The sequence below is a fragment of the Miscanthus floridulus genome, chromosome 6 (assembly GCF_019320115.1).
Source record: "Miscanthus floridulus cultivar M001 chromosome 6, ASM1932011v1, whole genome shotgun sequence".
In the NCBI taxonomy this organism is placed as follows: Eukaryota; Viridiplantae; Streptophyta; class Magnoliopsida; order Poales; family Poaceae; genus Miscanthus; species Miscanthus floridulus.
In genome coordinates this window covers 20,126,262-20,144,289 of record NC_089585.1, presented here as the reverse complement: position 1 = coordinate 20,144,289, position 18,028 = coordinate 20,126,262, and the positions used below count along the sequence as shown (strand labels likewise).

At 44.1% G+C, this 18,028-nt stretch overlaps 2 protein-coding genes and 1 pseudogene across 3 annotated transcripts; 1 reads left to right on the top strand and 2 right to left on the bottom strand.

Annotated features, from left to right (window-relative positions):
* Positions 1–2,310: 2,310 nt before the first annotated feature.
* On the bottom strand, positions 2,311–3,859 carry LOC136461814 (protein SGT1 homolog; annotated as a pseudogene).
* Positions 3,860–3,937: 78 nt separating this feature from the next.
* On the top strand, positions 3,938–11,159 carry LOC136461813 (protein root UVB sensitive 5). Of its 2 annotated transcripts, XM_066461127.1 has the most exons (15): positions 3,938–4,177; positions 4,256–4,306; positions 4,471–4,610; positions 5,393–5,493; positions 6,201–6,259; positions 6,512–6,558; positions 6,630–6,708; positions 6,821–6,893; positions 6,993–7,082; positions 7,317–7,376; positions 7,520–7,633; positions 7,753–7,813; positions 7,916–8,034; positions 10,414–10,509; positions 10,591–11,157. In XM_066461127.1, the coding sequence occupies exons 1-15, from the start codon at positions 4,059–4,061 to the stop codon at positions 10,828–10,830; spliced, it is 1,449 nt and encodes a 482-aa protein (XP_066317224.1). In that variant the 5' UTR covers positions 3,938–4,058; the 3' UTR covers positions 10,831–11,157. The 2 variants fall into 2 exon arrangements, with proteins under 2 accessions (XP_066317224.1, XP_066317225.1); XM_066461128.1 differs by lacking the exons at positions 7,520–7,633; positions 7,753–7,813; positions 7,916–8,034 and having other exon boundaries at positions 10,591–11,159.
* A 232-nt stretch (positions 11,160–11,391) lies between these two features.
* On the bottom strand, positions 11,392–15,772 carry LOC136457803 (DNA damage-binding protein 2-like). Its single transcript, XM_066457809.1, has 11 exons — positions 15,379–15,772; positions 14,811–14,901; positions 14,215–14,342; positions 13,969–14,091; positions 13,738–13,826; positions 13,528–13,648; positions 13,044–13,135; positions 12,649–12,778; positions 12,322–12,570; positions 12,033–12,229; positions 11,392–11,945 (listed from the first exon to the last, which is right to left on the bottom strand). Exons 1-11 carry the CDS (start codon positions 15,688–15,690, stop codon positions 11,735–11,737), a joined length of 1,743 nt encoding a protein of 580 aa, XP_066313906.1. The 5' UTR covers positions 15,691–15,772; the 3' UTR covers positions 11,392–11,734.
* Between the last annotated feature and the right edge of the window lie 2,256 nt (positions 15,773–18,028).

Below are 18,028 nucleotides of genomic sequence, written 5' to 3'. Positions count from 1 at the left end.
AATCGCGTTAGCTTCGTAATTTCATAAGCTACATGTTGGAGCTACTGTTAGTCAAGTTTGGAACTTTTTAATTTCATGATTAGATTTAATTAAATATAGGGCTATAGGAAAACCCGTTTTAATCATAACTTTCATATTTTAGCTTCGTTTTTTGTGAACTTCGCGTTGACGTGATCGTAGCGAAACGTAGATTAGTTTTACAAACATTTTATCTTGATTTCAATATTGTTGATGTACTGTTCTAATGATAGGAATGTTTGCTTTGCATGAATGCTTTTGGAATGTTGTATGTTGCCGTGTTGGTCGCGTTCAGACGGTGAGGAAAACGTTGGAGACCAAGAACTCTTCGACGACCAGCAGGACCAGCACGAGTTTGTGAATCCAAGGCAAGTATAACATGGGCCTTCCTTGATGTCCTATTTCACTTTAAGCAATTACTCATTTGCATGTGTCTAATTTTGATACCCGTAAGGACATCCTAGTGATTGTTATCCTGTTCCTTGTCTCCTATGGGTTAAATGCATATGGGTAGATTGCTAGTGCTCTAACTGAACTAGATATACATATTGATGAATGATACTATGGAACAAAGAGAGTAACATGAATTATAACAACTGTTCCATAGGGCGAAAGTGCAAATGACCTTCGTTCATGTTGCTCCCGGCCCTCCATAAGGACTTATCTATCGGCAAAAGCTGGGACTGACAGTGCAACCGGGAGAGTCATATGGCTCTGACTTTAGCTCAGTAATAGGACCTTTCCTAGCTGGTTAGAGGTTACCTTTTTGGCGCAAATGGGGCTTGCCACTTTGGGTATAGGGCTGCCTCTGTTCCTATGAGTATAGCCGCGACGGATTTGTGCCATAGGAAAGGGGGGTCCCTACATCTGCCTGCCAAGGAAACCTAGCGGCCCTAACTTGTTAGGGAAACCTATGAAATGGCTTCATAGTGTACCCTGCCCGCTCACCTTGGTAGTGACATGGGAGTAATTAACCCGGGCATATGGGGATCACGACTCGCGGTGAATGTGCACCACCTCTGCAGAGGGTAACAAACTGTTATAACAGCCGTGCTCACGGTTACGAGCGGCCCGGAAAACTCACAGAATAACTGGTTACTTGATGATGATCATTTAAGTTGTTCTATGATGAAATATGGTAAACCTGACCTTGATATATGTTCTTATGGGAATTAAATGGGAGCTTAAGCATAACTTGATAATACTTGAGAATAAAAGTTCGACCTATTAAAAATGCTAACTGCAGTAAACCAGAGTCTATCCTTCTTGAGCTTCATAATCCCATGTTAGCTTGCTAAGTACGGAATGTATTTACACTTGTTTATTTTCTTTACTTGGATAAAAATCCCGGATGGGTAACAGACTGACAACGGGTATGAGGATTTCCCGGAGGATTATTAGGCTTGTGGTCAACCAGTTGACCTTTCCTGTGATGATGGCCACGAGAGTTTATTATCTTTTTACTATTCCGCTAGTGATGTATAAGACTAAGTTTTACTATAACTCTGATGTATGATGACACCGTGATGATACTATATGTAATTTATCAGCTTGTGTGTGTGATTGATTCCTGGGCACACATGAGTTTTGTGCATTCAATTTTATCCTTAAAATTGGGTGTGACAGGACTGCTCCACAAACTCTATTCAACAAACTCCACCATGGAGCAGCTTCACAAAAAACTAGAGTTTGTGGAGCACCTCTTTAGGTGCTCTCACAACTTCACTCTTTTTTCGAACAGAGTGCGTGGAGCTGAAACTGTTTGGCTAAAAATGTGGAGCGGAAGCTGAAAAACATGGAGCGGAGCCGTCCGAAACACCCCCTAAAATGCCATAATACTATGGGGGTATAATTGGAAATACTAGACAATGGGAGGTGCGGACGTGAAAACACATAAGCATCCTTGAACCACGCATGAACGTGCCCATACGGTGGCGTCTCATTGGCCAGGCTTCATTTACTTCTGCCCTCAACCGGTCAACCCGTCAATAAGACATCGCTTGGACGGGGACCCGTTGCCGTGTAAAGCGAGCGACGCCACATCTGGATGACCCGGCGGCGGCGTGATCGTCGACGCCCCTTATGCCACGGTTTTGCCGCGCAAACGCCATGGCTTGCGCAGAATAGCCGTGTTCCGGATGTCAGCACACAGAGACACAGACAGGGGCCAGCGGCAACGCCTGAGGAAGGCATGTACTGGCGCGAGGTGCCATGGTAACCGTCGTGCAGAGCTAGCCTAGGTGAACGAAGGCCATGATTGCATGCATGGCCTGTCTGCCATGGTTTCAACATTTCAAGCGGTCGACGGCACACGACAGCAATAAAATCACTCAAATGAATACTACGGGTACGGGAATACCAGAGTCCAAGAATCATGCTAGCTAGCTCTATCTATGCCTCTACCAAGAATCGATCAGCAAAGCAGAGCACGCTAGAGTGCTGTGACACTCCTAGTAGCAGTAGCAGAGCAGCAGTCATAAGCATGCGTGCAAGACGAATTCTCTCAATACTCCCACTTGCGCAGATCCATGCTTTCCGGCGGGCTGAGCTCGACCTTCTTGGAGCCCACGTCCTTCCAGTCGGTCGACAGCACCGTGCCGTTGGACTCCTGGAACGATTTCGTCATCGCCCGCCGCATGTCCTCGTCGGCGTTCCCGAAGATGTCCTGGAAGAACTTGTTGGCCGCCGCGTCGCCGTCCAGCTTCTCCTCCTTCTCTTCCTTCTTCACCTGCGCCTCGATCTTGTCCCAGTCCTTCTTCCTGCCCCTGGACGACGACGACGGGTAGCACGGCCTCTGGGCGCCGCCGGTGACGCCGTGGCGGTGAGCTTGGGCTTGTCGGTGAACTCCAGCGACGTCCACGTCGTTCCCGGCTCCGCCTTGGCGAGGCGGACCTCGATCTTGGTAGAGAGCACGGCGAACCTGCACTTGTCGGGGACGATCTTGCCGAACAGGCGGGGCTGCAGGTGGTACGCCGCCTCGCCGGGGACCTCGACGGAGACGCTCAGCATCTGCTCGCCGAACTCCACCGCGACGTGCTCGGGCGCCACGCCCTTGGTGAACACGGTGACCACCACCTCCGCCGCGCTGTTGTAGAAGTCGTGCCTGTACTTGGGCTTTTCAGCGGGGGCAGGCACGGGCACGGGCGCGGCAGCGGCAACAGCGGGCACGGCACAAGCCTCGGTCTCCATCGGCTTGGGCGCCTTGCCGTCGATCTCCTTCATCAGCCTGGCGAACCGCGCGTCGCCGGGGGCCAGGGCGCCGCCGGCCTCGACGGCGGCCCGGGCGGCGTCGTACTGCTCCAGCTTGACGCAGGCGTGGGCCCTGCGGAGGTGCGCCCGGGCCATGGCGGGGTCGAGCTCGACGGCGCGGGCGGCGTCCGTGGCTGCCGCCGCGAAATCGCCAATCTTGGTGTAGGCCTGGGCGCGGTCGGCGTAGAGCGCGGCGGTCGGCGGGCCCGCGGCGATGGCCTGCGTGTAGAGCGCGGCGGCGAGGGCGAAGTCGTCGTCCATGAAGGCCTCCCTCGCCTTGTGCTCCAGCTCATTGGAGGGCGTCGCCATGGGTGTGGCGAAGCCGGCGTCGGCGAGGCTTGATGATCGGGGTAAGATTCGATGGATCTCGTGTTTATCGAGATTTTGTTGCGTTTGGTCGTTGCCACGACGTCACGTATTTGTAGGCGCTCAGCCACGGTTTGGTTCGTCCCCGTCCGTTCATGCACGATCGGAACACGAGTCCCGGATATCTTCGACTCGAAGCCTTGCCAACTTCAGCTTAATCATCGCAAATTTCTTTCCCTTGCAAATTTGATTAGCCAAACAGAGTACAGTAGTAGTAAGGAAAAAACAAAAGTTTTTACTGTATATATATTATATTTTATTCATTCATATAAAGGGAGAAAGATTAAAAATTCGAGAAAAACGCCGAACTTTATAGTCAGTGTACCACTGTATACGTCTGTACCTGCGTGGGCAGCTGAGCTATCACGGTATCCATACACTCGCAGCATCCCCCCCGTCCACCCGCCGCGTCCGTACACCGGAGCATGCTCTCCACACCCGCTGCAGGGGGGCACTTCCGCCGGGGAGGTCTGCCCTGGAGGCTTCGTCCGCGCTCCTGCCTGGCGTCGCCGCCGTCCTCCAGCGGCGGCGGCGGCGAGCCTGAGTACGTTCTGAATTTCACCGGTCTTTTCCTGGATCTTTTTTCTTTCTTTTAGTGAAGGAAACGTGTGTGCTGATGCAGAAAGGCGAGGCCTTTGCTCGCGGAGAGGTACCGGGACGGCGTCGTCAAGAGGTTCTTCACTTCTCAGCTGTGAATTCTTGATTTCGAGAACGCCATCTGATTTCCCCATTGTACACCCGAACTCACAAAGAAATTGGCTTGCATTTTGAATCGGAGGTGACAAGTGGACAACTCTGCCAAATTTCTCATGTTTGATTTGATCGATGTTGTGGTAGATATATATCGGATGGCAATTCTAAGCTGCAGCTTCGTTTGGAGAAGCATGAATCTCCGGTAAATGCTGTGGAAGATGAGAATGCAGATTCTTTGATCCCCCAGGCTATTTGGGACTTTGTGCTTCCAGCAGGGTTTCCAGGTGATTCATGACATCCTTGCACATTCTGGACTCTCATCCATATACTTCACAGTTGCTCGATTCTAGCCAAATGTTTCATAGTGAATCATCCTGCTTGAAAAGTACTGCCGTTGCTCATTGGAGTGAATCGTTGTTTTCTGGTCATACTTTTGTAAACTGCTTTGGTTGGGAGATATGTATACTATTCTCGTCAAATGTAAGCAACATATAATAATGAGTTAATGACAAATTCTGGTATTCTGGTACAGCTTGATTTTGAGTTGCTGTCAAAGTTTGTGCAGAGATTTACCTGTAAGATAATATAAAAAGGTATCCATGTCAGGCAGAGATGAAACTATATACTATTATTAGAAATACACCCAAGGAGATGCGTAAGGGGCTGAATTCACTTATTATTTTGTGGTTGGGGAAGTCTGGACATTTGGGAATACCTATGTATTTGAGGGAATTTCTCCTAATATTCAGAGCCTTCTACAAAAGGTCGTTGATCAATGTAGCTCTTGGTGCATGGCAGGTGCTTCTAACCTCCAGGACCTGCTCCTAAGGCCGATTGCCACAGAACCTTAGTTTCTGGTTGGCGGTTTGATCCCCCTTGGTCATGTTCAATAGTCAGTGGGGTGGGTTTTGTATATAACCGGGTTTGGGTGGGTCTCTTTTCGTCTCACTCTTGTACTCTTTTTTCTCTCTTAATGAAATGGCATGTAGCTCTCCTGCATAGGTTGAGAAAAAAATATATACCACCTGACAAATTAACTCTTTATTGTTATTTGTTTTTTTTTCAGGGTCTGTTTCGGTTGACTACCTGGAGTACATGTTGTTGCAGTTCCCAACAAATGTGACAGGTTGGATCTGTCATGTATTGGTGACATCAAGTCTTTTGAAGGTATTTCTTAACTTGTTAGTCTAGTGGGTCAATTATGTGAATAATATTTTTTCTTCGAAACAATACGCAGTCTAAGAATGAAGAAAAAATAACTTACTACAGTTATGTTATGTTCTTATTTCAAATGTAATAAGTGGATTTCATTATTGAATAGTCCATCCGTTACAAATTATAGTTCACTTGGCTTTGCCTAAGTCAATCCTCTCTAACTTTGACCAAGTTTTTTTTAAAATATATCAACATCTACAAGTTCAAATAAATGCACTTTTAAAATATATTTTTGTAGAACTTAATGAAATAAATTTGATTTTGTAGATGTTGGTGCACTTTTCTATAGACTTGGTCAAAGTTAAAAAGTTTGACTTAGGACAAAGCCAAAGTGAACTATCATTGGTAACAGAGAGAGCAATTTACAAATAAGGTAGATGATATTTGGTGTTAAACATAAAAAAGAGGCAAGAACTCCAGTTTTCCGTCTATATTTACTGCCGATGGTGAATCTGATCACTGTGTACTTTGATATGCAAAGTGACAAGGAAATGTGTTACCTAATTTTCATGTTGTTGGCAACACATGAATTATAGTCATGCTATTTTTTCGAGTTATGTGTATTGACCAATATGTTATGTATCTAGCTTTTTCAAGTATACTCGTCAGCCATAGCTTTATGTCACCGTCACTGATTAGCTGATTGTAGATTGGTACAGGCTGTAGGTGTTGGATCTTTTACAGGAACTTCTGCAGCTGCATCTGCTGCTGCTATCAGGTCATAATCATCTTTGCTACTCATATAGTTCTATCTGTTACTAGAAAGTAGAAACCTTGGAGTTATTGCTTTGGGGAGACGGAAATATTTATATTAGTTTTAGGTGCCTTCTGTCCCATTCTTGTTTTTCTGGGCCATGAATCATGGCCACATAAGAGAGATATATAGGCACATGAAAACATGATGCAAATGTGAGTGGATAATTTATCTTATGAGCATAACTAACTTGAACCCTGTTGATTTGAACCTTAGATGGGTATCAAAGGATGGCATTGGGGCTTTTGGGCGTCTTCTCATTGGTACTGTTATTACTTTTTTTTCATCATGTCAGAATTTAGTGTTTAGGAAGATTTATGGATGGCATCTTTAGGTGGACGCTTTGGAGCGCTTTTCGATGATGACCCAAAGAAGTGGAGGATGTATGCAGATATCATTGGAAGTGCTGGAAGGTTGGCAATAATAAGTTCTTAAAATAACAGAAGCAGATCTTCATAACCATGTTACAAGTAGTCTAATGAAGAAACAAAACTCTGTCCTAATATTGTATGTACCATTTTGCAGCATATTTGAGCTCATGACTCCACTGTATCCAGATTACTTCCTCCCACTTGCATCATTGGGGAATCTTGCAAAGGTATTCTGAAAAGATATTACACTCGCATTTAGTTGGGCTGCAGCAGACATTTAGTGCCCCTATGGCGTGTAAGATCATTGACTCCAAATTTTTAAGCAGGCCATAGCAAGAGGATTTAAAGATCCTTCCTTCCGTGTTATCCAAAATCACTTTGCAGAATCTGGAAATCTTGGAGAGGTTGCTGCAAAGGTATTGACTGCAGTAAAATACTTTTCTTATAGTCAGTTGTGTCCTAATGTCTTCTGACTGCAGCATTGACATTGTCACAGTTCTGGGATCTGATTTAAGTAATATACTGTGTAATGTTTCTTTTTTGTGAAAACCGGAACGAAATTACAAATTACAATCATTAAAGATAAGGATAAAAATGCCTTGAAACTCCTTGCAAGAATAATCCTTTAAGAAACAGTATTGTATTTTCAGGAGGAAGTATGGGAAGTAGGAGCTCAGCTTTTAGGCCTTTCAACCGGTGTACTTATTATGGTATACAGTTCATTAAGTTTTATATGTTGTTTATATCGAACCACATTTCTGTATACCAATCTTATTGATCAGTTATGTTATTGCATTGATGGAGACAGATGCCATCATTTTTTATCCGTTTACAGTTGCTGTTTTTATTCTAGGATACCGCAGGTGTAAAGTCATCATACTTAACTCTTGCTTTAACTTGGCTGAGTGTTCGTCTTCTACATCTTTGGTTGCGCTATCAGTCCCTATCAGTTCTCAAGTTCCGCACAGTAAGGTGCTTGGCCCAAATTGTGTTTTGCTTGATGAAATGAAATAATTATATTGAAGATTTCCATGTTTGACTGCATTTTCATATATGCATTAATCCTCTTCATGGTAATATTGGTAGATAAACCTAAAACGTGGCCGGATTCTTGTGAGATCACATGTTGCACAACATACTGTTCCTGGTGACATTTTCTTCTCACGGTTATTTTTACATTTTTCTTGTTATTTTCTGAAACAGTTCTAGTAACTTCTTAGTACCTGGTGTTTTTGGCTTGCTGTTTTAGGTTATGTTGCTTGCAATGAGGAAGAAAACATTTTAACATGGGAAAGATTCTTGCCTCCACAAATTTCTTTTGGTGTGCCCATGGAAAGAATGCTTGGTGGTGATGAATCCAGTGACATGGTATGAATAGCCGATTCTGTTAACTTTGGTAGCTTCACTTTTCCCACACTTTTTACAATCTTAAAGCTAAACGGTAAACACTAAACAGTCAGTCACCCTTATTTACCATGAGGCCGTTTAAACAGTGTTTAAACAAAGTTAAACAGCCTAAATGGTTTTGTGTAGTACCACTAAATATACATATTTATGCATAAAAAATCTAATATGCTAGCAAATATTCATATTTATGCATGCAAAAATAAGTATTATAGCAAGTAAAAATTTTGGGGAAGGAAACTAAATCCCATTCCCTCTTGTATGTTCACGATGTCAATTAGTTGGGTGCCAATGTGGTGGCTGACATCGTCCCATTTACTAATCAATGACTTAAAAGGACATTTAGTTCGTCTAATAACATTTTATTTAAACCACTTTCCCGTTTTTGACCGTTCAAATCAACCCGTTTAATGGACTGTTTATTGCCTAAACAACACAGCTACTATTTTTTTTTACCGTTTAAACAATCTAAACTGCCATTTAGGCAAACAGTGATCTTATCTGTAGATGGGCTTCCTTGGGACGGTACCTTGGGAATTAGAATTAGTGGGGGTCACCGGCGGAGCCATGTATTGGCCATAGAGGGCTCCGGCCCCCCCTTGCCCGGTAAAAAAAATGAGGATGTATGCTGTGGGATGGGATTAGAGCATGGACAAGCCCTTAAATGGTAGTCAGACATAGGATTCTAATAAACATAGACTAATAAACTTCCTAGTTATGCCTCGCGACTCGATGGCTTGCGTGACCTGGGCACAACTGAGTCCTTGCCATCGAGTTACTCTAGGAGACTCGTGGCGCATGGAGTCCTCGCCCCAAGGCTTAGTGTCCGCCCATTTAGTGCGCCTTGTTTCTTGTGACCTTTCGGGGATTTGAAATATGTGTCGTTATACCTCTGGCTGAGGTACGTACGTACCCTTACTCAGGTATTGGTCACTCCTCTTCCGTACAAAAAAAATAGTTTAGCTTTTTGTGGTGTTTGCTACAGCTTCTCGTCACTTCTGCTACCGGAGCCGTGTCAAATAGCCCGTTAGTCCGCGGTTAGAAGCACGGACGGAGCTATGTGGGGTCAAACTGGGTCCTAGCCTCTCTTGTTCCGGCTGTATCACTCTGGAGGTTTGCATGTCACAGCATGCACGTAATTAATTCATGCCTCTCTCGTACCATGCTTGATGTTGCTGATGAATGGATCACAGCTTACAAATATGTAAATCCACACATTGTTCATTCTTCTTTGACAGAATTTCAATTGTTCATTGCAGTCTATATAGATAGAACTTGAAAAAACAAAGATTTTTCACAGAATTCCAATTGTCTATACTACTATTGGTAATTACTGTAGCAGCATAGCTTTGAATTGGCCCCCCCTACACATTCATGCAAGCTCCGCCACTGGTGGGGGTAACAGTTGGGTTGTAGTTAATATTTTAGGACTCAATGTAGAGCTCAGTTTGCAATCAACCACTGCATGACATACTTGTTTCTTTTTCCTTAAATCCTAGCCTCTCTCCTGATTGACATTTTATTTCCTGTTCCGTTTATAACTACCTGGATTGACATGCAATCTATGTTTCATTAACCTAAACCTTGAATGAACTAGAAATTGGTGAGAACACATCCAAGAAGAAATTAGTGACATGTCAACATGCCAGTTTTGAGTAAAATGTAGGGGGCATTCAACTTTTTCACCATCGACCATTCCTGCTAAATCTACTGAAGTAATCTGTTTCTTTGAGAACAATTTTAACGTTGGTGGGTGTCAATAAGAATCAGTAGCTTGTCTGTGGCTTAGTCTGACTCAGGAAAAACCAGCAGGCAGCAGCAAGCATGTATCCAGGAGCTAATGGTCAGTAGCAGTTCCATTGGCTATTTCATAACCTCTGTTTAAAAAGGCAACGCCCAGCTCTGCCTAAGCCGTGGTAAGTAGAGCTGCATCGCCTCGACTAGCACCTAGGCATTTTTGTCTATTTTTTTTCCTGCACAGAGATGTTTTAGACTTGATGTATGTAAATAGATGGACAAATTAGAGATGAAGAAAGACAAACTGCAACCATAGTACTCATGGATGCATGGTTCTGATATGCTAATTTTCGTTATCTAGCATATTAGTACTCAAACCACCCACAGGAAGTCATAGAATACAAACGTCAAGAAACGCCTTGGCGCTAGGAGCCCAACTGCCTGCCTAGTGCCTAGTGCCTAGTGCCTAGTGCTTTTTGAAACATTATTCATAACACAACTCATTTGGTTTCGCTTTCTCAAGCAATTTCCAAACCTGTTCACTCTTGAATCTGCAAGAGTGTATCATTTAATTACTTTGGGCCAATCTGTTAAATTATCGAACAGGTGGATAGATTATTGAAGTTGTACAAGAATGAGAAGTATATCCTCTTCTTTGAGCAGTTTGGATCAAGGGAGCCAACATTTCTAGTTACTTTCAAGGTAATCTACTACTGAAACGGCATTGAAATAGCTGGGCACCAGTTCAAATTAATATCGTTATCTGCTTCACTGTTTTTTCAGGAGTCGGCAACAAGCATGTCAGTCCTAAGGAGCCTGTGGCAAGCACATTGGCTTCACAAGAATCAGCTAAGGCAGGAGGAGGTTTTCCCTTGGTTAGAAGAAAGCCTAGTTGCATTGGAGAATGGATTTACTGACTTCCTCGAGCAAATGTGTAGCGCTGGCTGGGATCAGAACCTAATCATTTTGAAAGTGCCAAAAGAGCCCGTCTTGGTGCTGGAACATCTAGACCAAGAGGTGTGAGATGCCACTGTTGCTTACAAATCATCCTCCTGATAACTTGCTCTTCTATGGGTTTCACGGTTCGTACTGGTGCTAACCTAGAGGACAATGTAGAATCTTCTTTCCTATTGCGTGATCATGACCTGCTGAATCAGTTGCAACTGAGCATCGTGTAGGAGCCGAGATTCCCATGCGGCAGATTGCTTATAGTGAACTAACAATTCATATTATAAGAAACTCTGTTTGGCATGTAACCAGATGTTTGTCTTCACACTCAAAAATAGAAATATTGCATCAGCTGATTTTGTTATTCCTTTAAGCTAGCAACTGCGGCCAAGTGGTCAATTGAGCTGATGCTAAACGGCACTCGCTTGTCTCCTTGACTATTTTTTTTATCTAACCTGATGCAATGCATCAAATTTCTATCATTCGCATGAAAGCTTTGGTGAGACCAGTCACAAATACTTAGCGGGGTTTTTTTTTTTTTTTGCATGGACACATTCACCGAAACATAACTTCATTTTTTGTTACAAAATATTTATAAAAAAGTACTGTAAAGGTGCATAGTTAGCTGCAAGCTCCTGACATAATGTTGATATGAGATTAAACCGATAAAAGCCATCATTGACAAGTGACCATAAGCATGTCATGATTCAAAAGCAACCGAAACCTATTTATAGACCTAACTGGCTAACTCCTTGGGAGCATTGCTGCAGTAGACAACTATTGGGTCCAACAGCATTTGTTTGATATGGGTCTTCAGCATGTGTTGATATGGGATTCAAAAGCAGCCGAAGCACGTGTGGATATGGGTCTTCAGCATCTTAGCTAAGGGGACCAAGATGGTACAAAAAGAAGATGCGGCAGCAGCTAGTAAATGGCTGGTTTCTTGTCAAAATTGCTACCGAACGATATAAACCAAGCATCAAACTTTGGATTTGCCCTTTCCCTTTACTGCATGAGTGAAGCGAGTCTTCTTTGCTTTCCTGTTCTTTCCGCCAGAATCGCCATCTGAGTCGTCATCACTACTATTGCCATTTGCTTTCTTCCGGGAACTTGATCCTCCTTGGTCTTTCTGTTTGGCCCTTTCTTCAGCAAGTTCATCTTCAGTTTTTGGTTTCCAAATGAAAATAGACCTGCAAGGGCCACCTTGTGAGCTGTGGAGAGAAAAAAGATCTAGCACTGGATAACAATATTATGTACTTATATATCGCTAGGACTACCTTGAGCTTCCTGTAGCTAGGATGTCATCTTGCGGATGTAGCTTGTTCACTGGGCTGATGGTTGTTATGTCAGGGTCCATCACCTCAGCCAGAAGCTTCCCAGAACTGGTATCTATGAAATCAATTGGATGCAGAGCAACACCATTGTAGTTCTCACTTATGTAACGGCCAATAACTGCAACTGTTTCAGTGTAATCCTGCAGAGAATTAACATTCCATTTCAGAATTGGGCACAGCTATTGTGAAATAATAAAATCCAAAAAGTGCACTTTTTAATTATAGCTGAAACCTTTGGATCCCACTCAGCTTTGAAGGGAGTCAGATGACGATTGAAATCATGACTGTGCACAATTTCTCTACTTGGGGATTGCAGATCACCAAGAATATAGTCCCATACACGAATTCGGTTGTCCTGACAAGTTGTCAAGATCTTATTTCCGCTTCGTGGAGAAAAGTATCCTGAATTAACAACCCGTCCATGAGCAAGGCCGGCAAGGGGAGAGTTGGCTTCAAGCTTCCTTGTATCCCAAATTCGGGCCTAATAATTACAGAGATGTAGAGATATCAAATAGAAAACAAGAAAAGGGGGACCTTTACATATGCAGAACACACTCACATAGTGATCATTTCCGCTGCTTAGAAGAACTTCAGGTCGTGCAGGGTTGCAATGTAGGCTGGTTACCTTACTACCCTTTTTATGGATAAGAATTGGATGTCCAATTCTTGTCTTTGACCGTCTATCCAGGCTGCAAGAATTAATAATAGCTTACAACAGAATGCCACATATTTGATGCATGCAAGTGTGGAAGCGTACAACAATATCTCTGAATTCAAATGTAAAACAATCACCGATGACAAACCATTTGGAATTGAGCTGCCAAACAAATGCATAAAATGGATAACAAGAACAAACTGATCAGTTGTTTCAAAGGAAACTGCATATATAGCAATATTCTACACTATTAGGAATAAATCTCAGAAAGGTACCACCCATTTCCTAAAGATACTCACAAGTAAAGAAAACCAAAGTTATCTGCCACCAAAAGAAGACCTTTGTCAGTGTTCAAGTCCATCCCGTATATCATGTGCCAAGAGCTTGGACCCTGTTGTGAGAAATAAAGAAGGACCGGAGTTCATTAAAAAAAAGCTCAAAAGGGCGTACCCAGTGCAGAGAGCTCCCGCTCTATGCGGGGTCTGCAAAAGGGTGTCAGTGGCAAGCCTTACCCTCGCCTGTGCAATGCGAGGAGACCGCGACTCGAACCCAAGACCTTCCGGTCACAGGCGGTAAGACTCTACCGTTTGCACCAGGCCCGCCCTTCAAAAAAAAAAAAGAGCTCAAAATGGATAGAAATTAATTCAGATGAATGCTATCTAATGAATGCATAATTACAGAACAAGATGGGGGGAGGGAGGTAGAGAGAGACTGAAAAGTAACATCTTTATAAATTCTTTTGAACAAAGTGATCTATAGAACATGACCTGAAAGTAAACTTACATTCCAACCATTCGGGTTGAGATTTAACAAGGGGAAGCCAATGCCAGTGTCCAAATCGGTAAAACTGATAGTACCATCAGAGGAAGCTGTATATACCATCCCATCGTTGGTGGTATCAATCCTGAACAAGGTCAAATTATGTTGCAACATTTTGTCCTTTGCACACGAAAAACAAAGAGACAAGAAACAACCATCAAGGAATACTCTTACTTCATGCTATTCAGAATGCAGGAGTGCACAGAATCATATGTAATCTTCTCATGCAACTTAACATAATCCCAGATAACCAGAAGCCCTTTCTGCATGGAGAGAACGGAGATGGATTAGTACGTGCCTACATGTTCCTGCAATCTAACCATTTTTGGGCACTCGAATGCAGAGATACAGATACTTGTAAGTAATTTAAGAGGGCAACAAAGTTCAACAGTAGTAGTGCAATACCTTGTCTCCTGATAAAAGAACATTGTTCTTAGTTGGATGAAACTCCAAGCATGTCACACGCCTCTGATGAAATTTTATGTTTCCACACTCTAGTTGGTTGGGTATCAGAAACTTAGGCTTAACCTAGCATTGATAAGAGGACAAAAGTGACAGATCTGGTACTAACAAAAAAGGGGTAATATGAAATATTGCGATTGGCAACAAAGAACACAGAAGATAACGCCTTAGTCAAATCACACTCGGTACCATGGAAATCTTGCCCTTGACTTGGCTCTGAAAGACATAATCTAGTGAAGTGTTTGTATTCCTTCTAGGGGCTGGGATGACCCCATGCTCCATTGCTGCTCTATGTGGGCAAGTCAAGGTTGTATGACCTATCCATGATGAAAACATAGTGTTGGTGAATGAGAAAACAGCATTCGTGTCATTTTCATCTAAGGATCCATTGTGGACTTGTATTCCAAGATTCATTTGGTACTGTTGATAAAGCTTTAAAATCATAAGTAAAACATGTAAACTGCTATGAAGCAATAGGAAGCAGCTTTAAATCCCTGGGTGCAGAAACACAAGGAAATAATAATATATATGTTGGTTCGTCAGTGCAAGTTCTTTCAGTTTTTTTTTCTCTTTCACAAAAATAATTAGCCTAACCTACTCTCACAGGCATTACTTTAAACAAGAATCCTTCGACAATGCTATTTCAGCATGTAACATGAACACTAATTTATAAAGACAAATCAGCCCAATCCACACTGAGAACAATTGTTCTGTCCATCCCAAATTAGTGACTCTTGTACCACAAAAGCATAACGAAATAATCACGCAGAATTAGAGATCAGCACCTGGCATCTTGCATAAGAAGCAAGGCTTCATGGGGCAGTCGATGTACACAGCCCCCTGGAACCCTGCCTGGTGCCCTGTCCTTTTGCACACCTGCAACCAGACATAACTCATGAAACCCCCTGATCGAGAAATGCATACAAAGGGGATCATAGACACTACACCATTATAAAAGGAAATCTTTGAGACAAAGAATCTCAAAATTTTGCTGAAGTGAACAGAAAAGAAGCGCTGTTACAAACTAATCGCTTAGAGGGCCATTTTCCATTAGGTCGGAAGCCCATTTTTCGTATTCAAAACTAGGAATTAGGCCATAACAAATAAACTGAGCGAAATTAATTTTAAAAATACTAATTTTGCGTCCAAGAGAAACGACCGTTCCTATTTAACCCCCAAATGGTAAAAGTGAGTATGCAAAAGAAGCGGTTTCTATGTCCAAAATTCAAGTCCGGCTCCAAGACTCAGAAAGAAGCCGTCTTTCTGAACACAAATGGAAGGCACATAGCAAGGAGATGCGGCAAAACAAAATAGCCAGAAAATCTTTGAGATTTATTTTGCACCGACCACTACCTTGCACACTTTCTTGAGGCTGATGCTGATCTGGTCCTTCCTTCCGCCCCTCTTCTCCCCCGCCGCCGCAGCTGCGGATGACTGCTTGGCCGCAGGCTCGACAGCGACCGACTCCTCTTCCTCCTCGTCATCGACGTCCTCTCCGGACGCTTCGGCATCTTCTTCCTCATCTCCTTCTTCGTCGGAGGATGAGGAGGAGCTATCCACCCGCTGCTCCTCCTCCTCAGAAGCCCCCTCGACGGCGTGCTTCCCGCCTCGGCGGCGGCGGCGGCGGCGATTGTAGACGAAGTGGGCGCGGGTTGTGGGGCCCATGTGCCCCCAACAGGTCGAGGCCTCGGGAGGCGGGAATGGGGAGACGTGGAGGGGAACGGGAAGACGAGGCGGTTGGTCTGGGTTGTGGGGGTTATGGGTTCGGCGTTTGCTTGGTTTTATGGCTAGTTTAGATTAATCATTTTCAAGAAATTTATCTAAGAAGACTTTGAAAAAAAATAGCTTATATATCCCCTTCATTTTTCTTCTATCTCATTTATCGACAAAAGATGCTAGGCAGTCCTCCGAAGGGTATCCCACGAAGGTAGATTGATCGGTGGAGGTGCGCGTGATAGAACCGGATGGTGACACAAGGCGCAGAGACAGTGATTTAGACAGGTTCGGACCGTCTGATCGACGTAATACCCTACGTCATGTGTCTTTGGTGTATTGTATTGAGATGTAGTAGCTGTCGATTAGGGGACCCCTGTCTCTCCTTATATACTCTAGAGGGGTAGGGTTATAAGAAAATTATCCTATTTGGTACTATGTAATATCTTGTGGTGCACGTCGACCAGTGCCGTGCACGCCTTGATCTTGTGGGCTGGACCACCTCTGATGGTACGGCCCATGTGGTCTGTCGTGGGTATCCGGGGTCGTACCCCCCACAGCTAGTCCCCGAGCGCCTTGTATCCGTTGTGCAACGCCGTCTTGAGCTTGTCCGAGCAGGTGCGGACAAAAATCGAGCAGTCAAACTCATGGTCCAACCACCATGATGAGTTGCCGAGCAGTTGTGAACCGTCGTCGAACAGTTGTGAACCGTCGCCGAGCAGCGTATCCTAGGTTAGGTTTGCCATAAGGATGTAAGGAGCTCAAGTTCAAAATCTAAAAATTCTTCGACTTAGGAGAAGTGTAGTCACTTAGACTCCGTCAATAAAGAGGGTAAATTAATAAATAAACATGACATTTACCGTCAGGTGAAGTGTAGCCACTTAGTTCCCGAGCCTACTGGAAAGATGAAGAATGAATCTTATAGCAGGGTCAAACAAAAGAAGTCTGAAAGCTTGCCGACGTCATCTGACATGCGCGTATCAAGACACTAGACGTGCTGCCCAAGATCAGCACCCTGATCCGAACAGCATGGAGCAGCTTGATAGCACATCGATGAGACGTAGCAAGATCCGACCACCAAAGGAGTCCTCAGCTTAGCTGGCGATGCTTGCACGAAGAATCCAGACACCGAGGAGACCCCAACGTAGCTGGCGATGTCCGAACACCGAGGAGTCCCCGGCGTAGCTAGCGATGTCTGAGCACCGAGGAGTCCCCAGCGTAGCAGGCGATGTCCGAGCACCGAGGAGTCCCCGGCGTAGATGGCGATGTCTGAACACCGTGGAGTCCTCGGCGTGCTCAGAGTCTCCGGCGTAGCTGGCGACGTCCAAGCACCGAGGAGTCCCCGGCGTAGCTGGCGATGAAGCGCAAGCGATGAACAGTTCGGTCAACTGGTCGGCGGCGAAGTGAGCATTGAGTAGATGCGATCGACGAATAGTCCGATCAACTAATCAGCGACGAAGTCCATTAACCTAGCGGTTCAACCAGTTGATCGGTGTGCAATACAAATATGTAGAAATGGGTAGTACATGATGTAAAAATAGAATATATGAACTCCAGAGAAGAATCAGCAATGGTGACGAAATAGCATATGCAGCTCGGCGATCAGTTGGTGTGAACACTTAGTGTTATTCTGAAGATGTATTTATATTTAATATAAGTCGCCCGACCAGTTAGTGTGTAGCTGAGTCTCCAGCCCTAACTAGCCCGTTAACCATAATGCGGAGCGCAGAGCCCGTGTGTGTGTAGGAAGAACAAAGCGTCGCTATGGAGCCACTGCCAACCACCCATAACGCAGAGGGCAGATGCTCGTGCACGTATAGGGAGAAGCCGGAGACATAGGCGTCTCTAGGGACATCCGAGTGTCAACATGACTGTTCAGGGGTTCGAAAAACTGTTCGAGGGTCGACACTCATAGAAAATAGGTGCATTCAAATGAAAGCTCTAGTTTGATTTTGGTTAATTGATGAAACCCTAAGTGTTAACCTAGTTTATTAAAGTGATTATGAGATAGGTAGCACTACTCTAAGTGATGAAGCAATGGTGAAGATCATGACGATGGTGATGATCATATGCTTGAACTTGAAAAGAAGAAAGAGAAAAACAAAAAGCTCAAGGCAAAGGTATACATAGTAGGAGCTATTTTGTTTCGGTGATCAAGACACTTAGCGAGTGTGATCATATTTAGGTTAGATAGTCGTACTATTAAGAGGGGTGAAACTCGTATTGAGATGCGGTTATCAAAGTGCCACTAGATGCTCTAACTCATTGCATATGCATTTAGGATCTAGTG

What these genes read in the sequence shown, in the direction of transcription:
- LOC136461813 (XM_066461127.1), top strand. Translation starts at nt 4,059, where the DNA reads ATGCTCTCCACACCCGCTGCAGGGGGGCACTTCCGCCGGGGAGGTCTG. An exon ending in CAGTTCTCAAGTTCCGCACA is followed by an intron (nt 7,634 to 7,752) that starts GTAAGGTGCTTG and finishes TAATATTGGTAG; the next exon opens with ATAAACCTAAAACGTGGCCG. An exon ending in GTGATGAATCCAGTGACATG is followed by an intron (nt 8,035 to 10,413) that starts GTATGAATAGCC and finishes ATTATCGAACAG; the next exon opens with GTGGATAGATTATTGAAGTT.
- LOC136457803 (XM_066457809.1), bottom strand. Translation starts at nt 15,690, where the DNA reads ATGGGCCCCACAACCCGCGCCCACTTCGTCTACAATCGCCGCCGCCGC. An exon ending in CTTCTTATGCAAGATGCCAG is followed by an intron (nt 14,343 to 14,810) that starts GTGCTGATCTCT and finishes CATCATGGATAG; the next exon opens with GTCATACAACCTTGACTTGC. An exon ending in GCAGCGGAAATGATCACTAT is followed by an intron (nt 12,571 to 12,648) that starts GTGAGTGTGTTC and finishes TGTAATTATTAG; the next exon opens with GCCCGAATTTGGGATACAAG.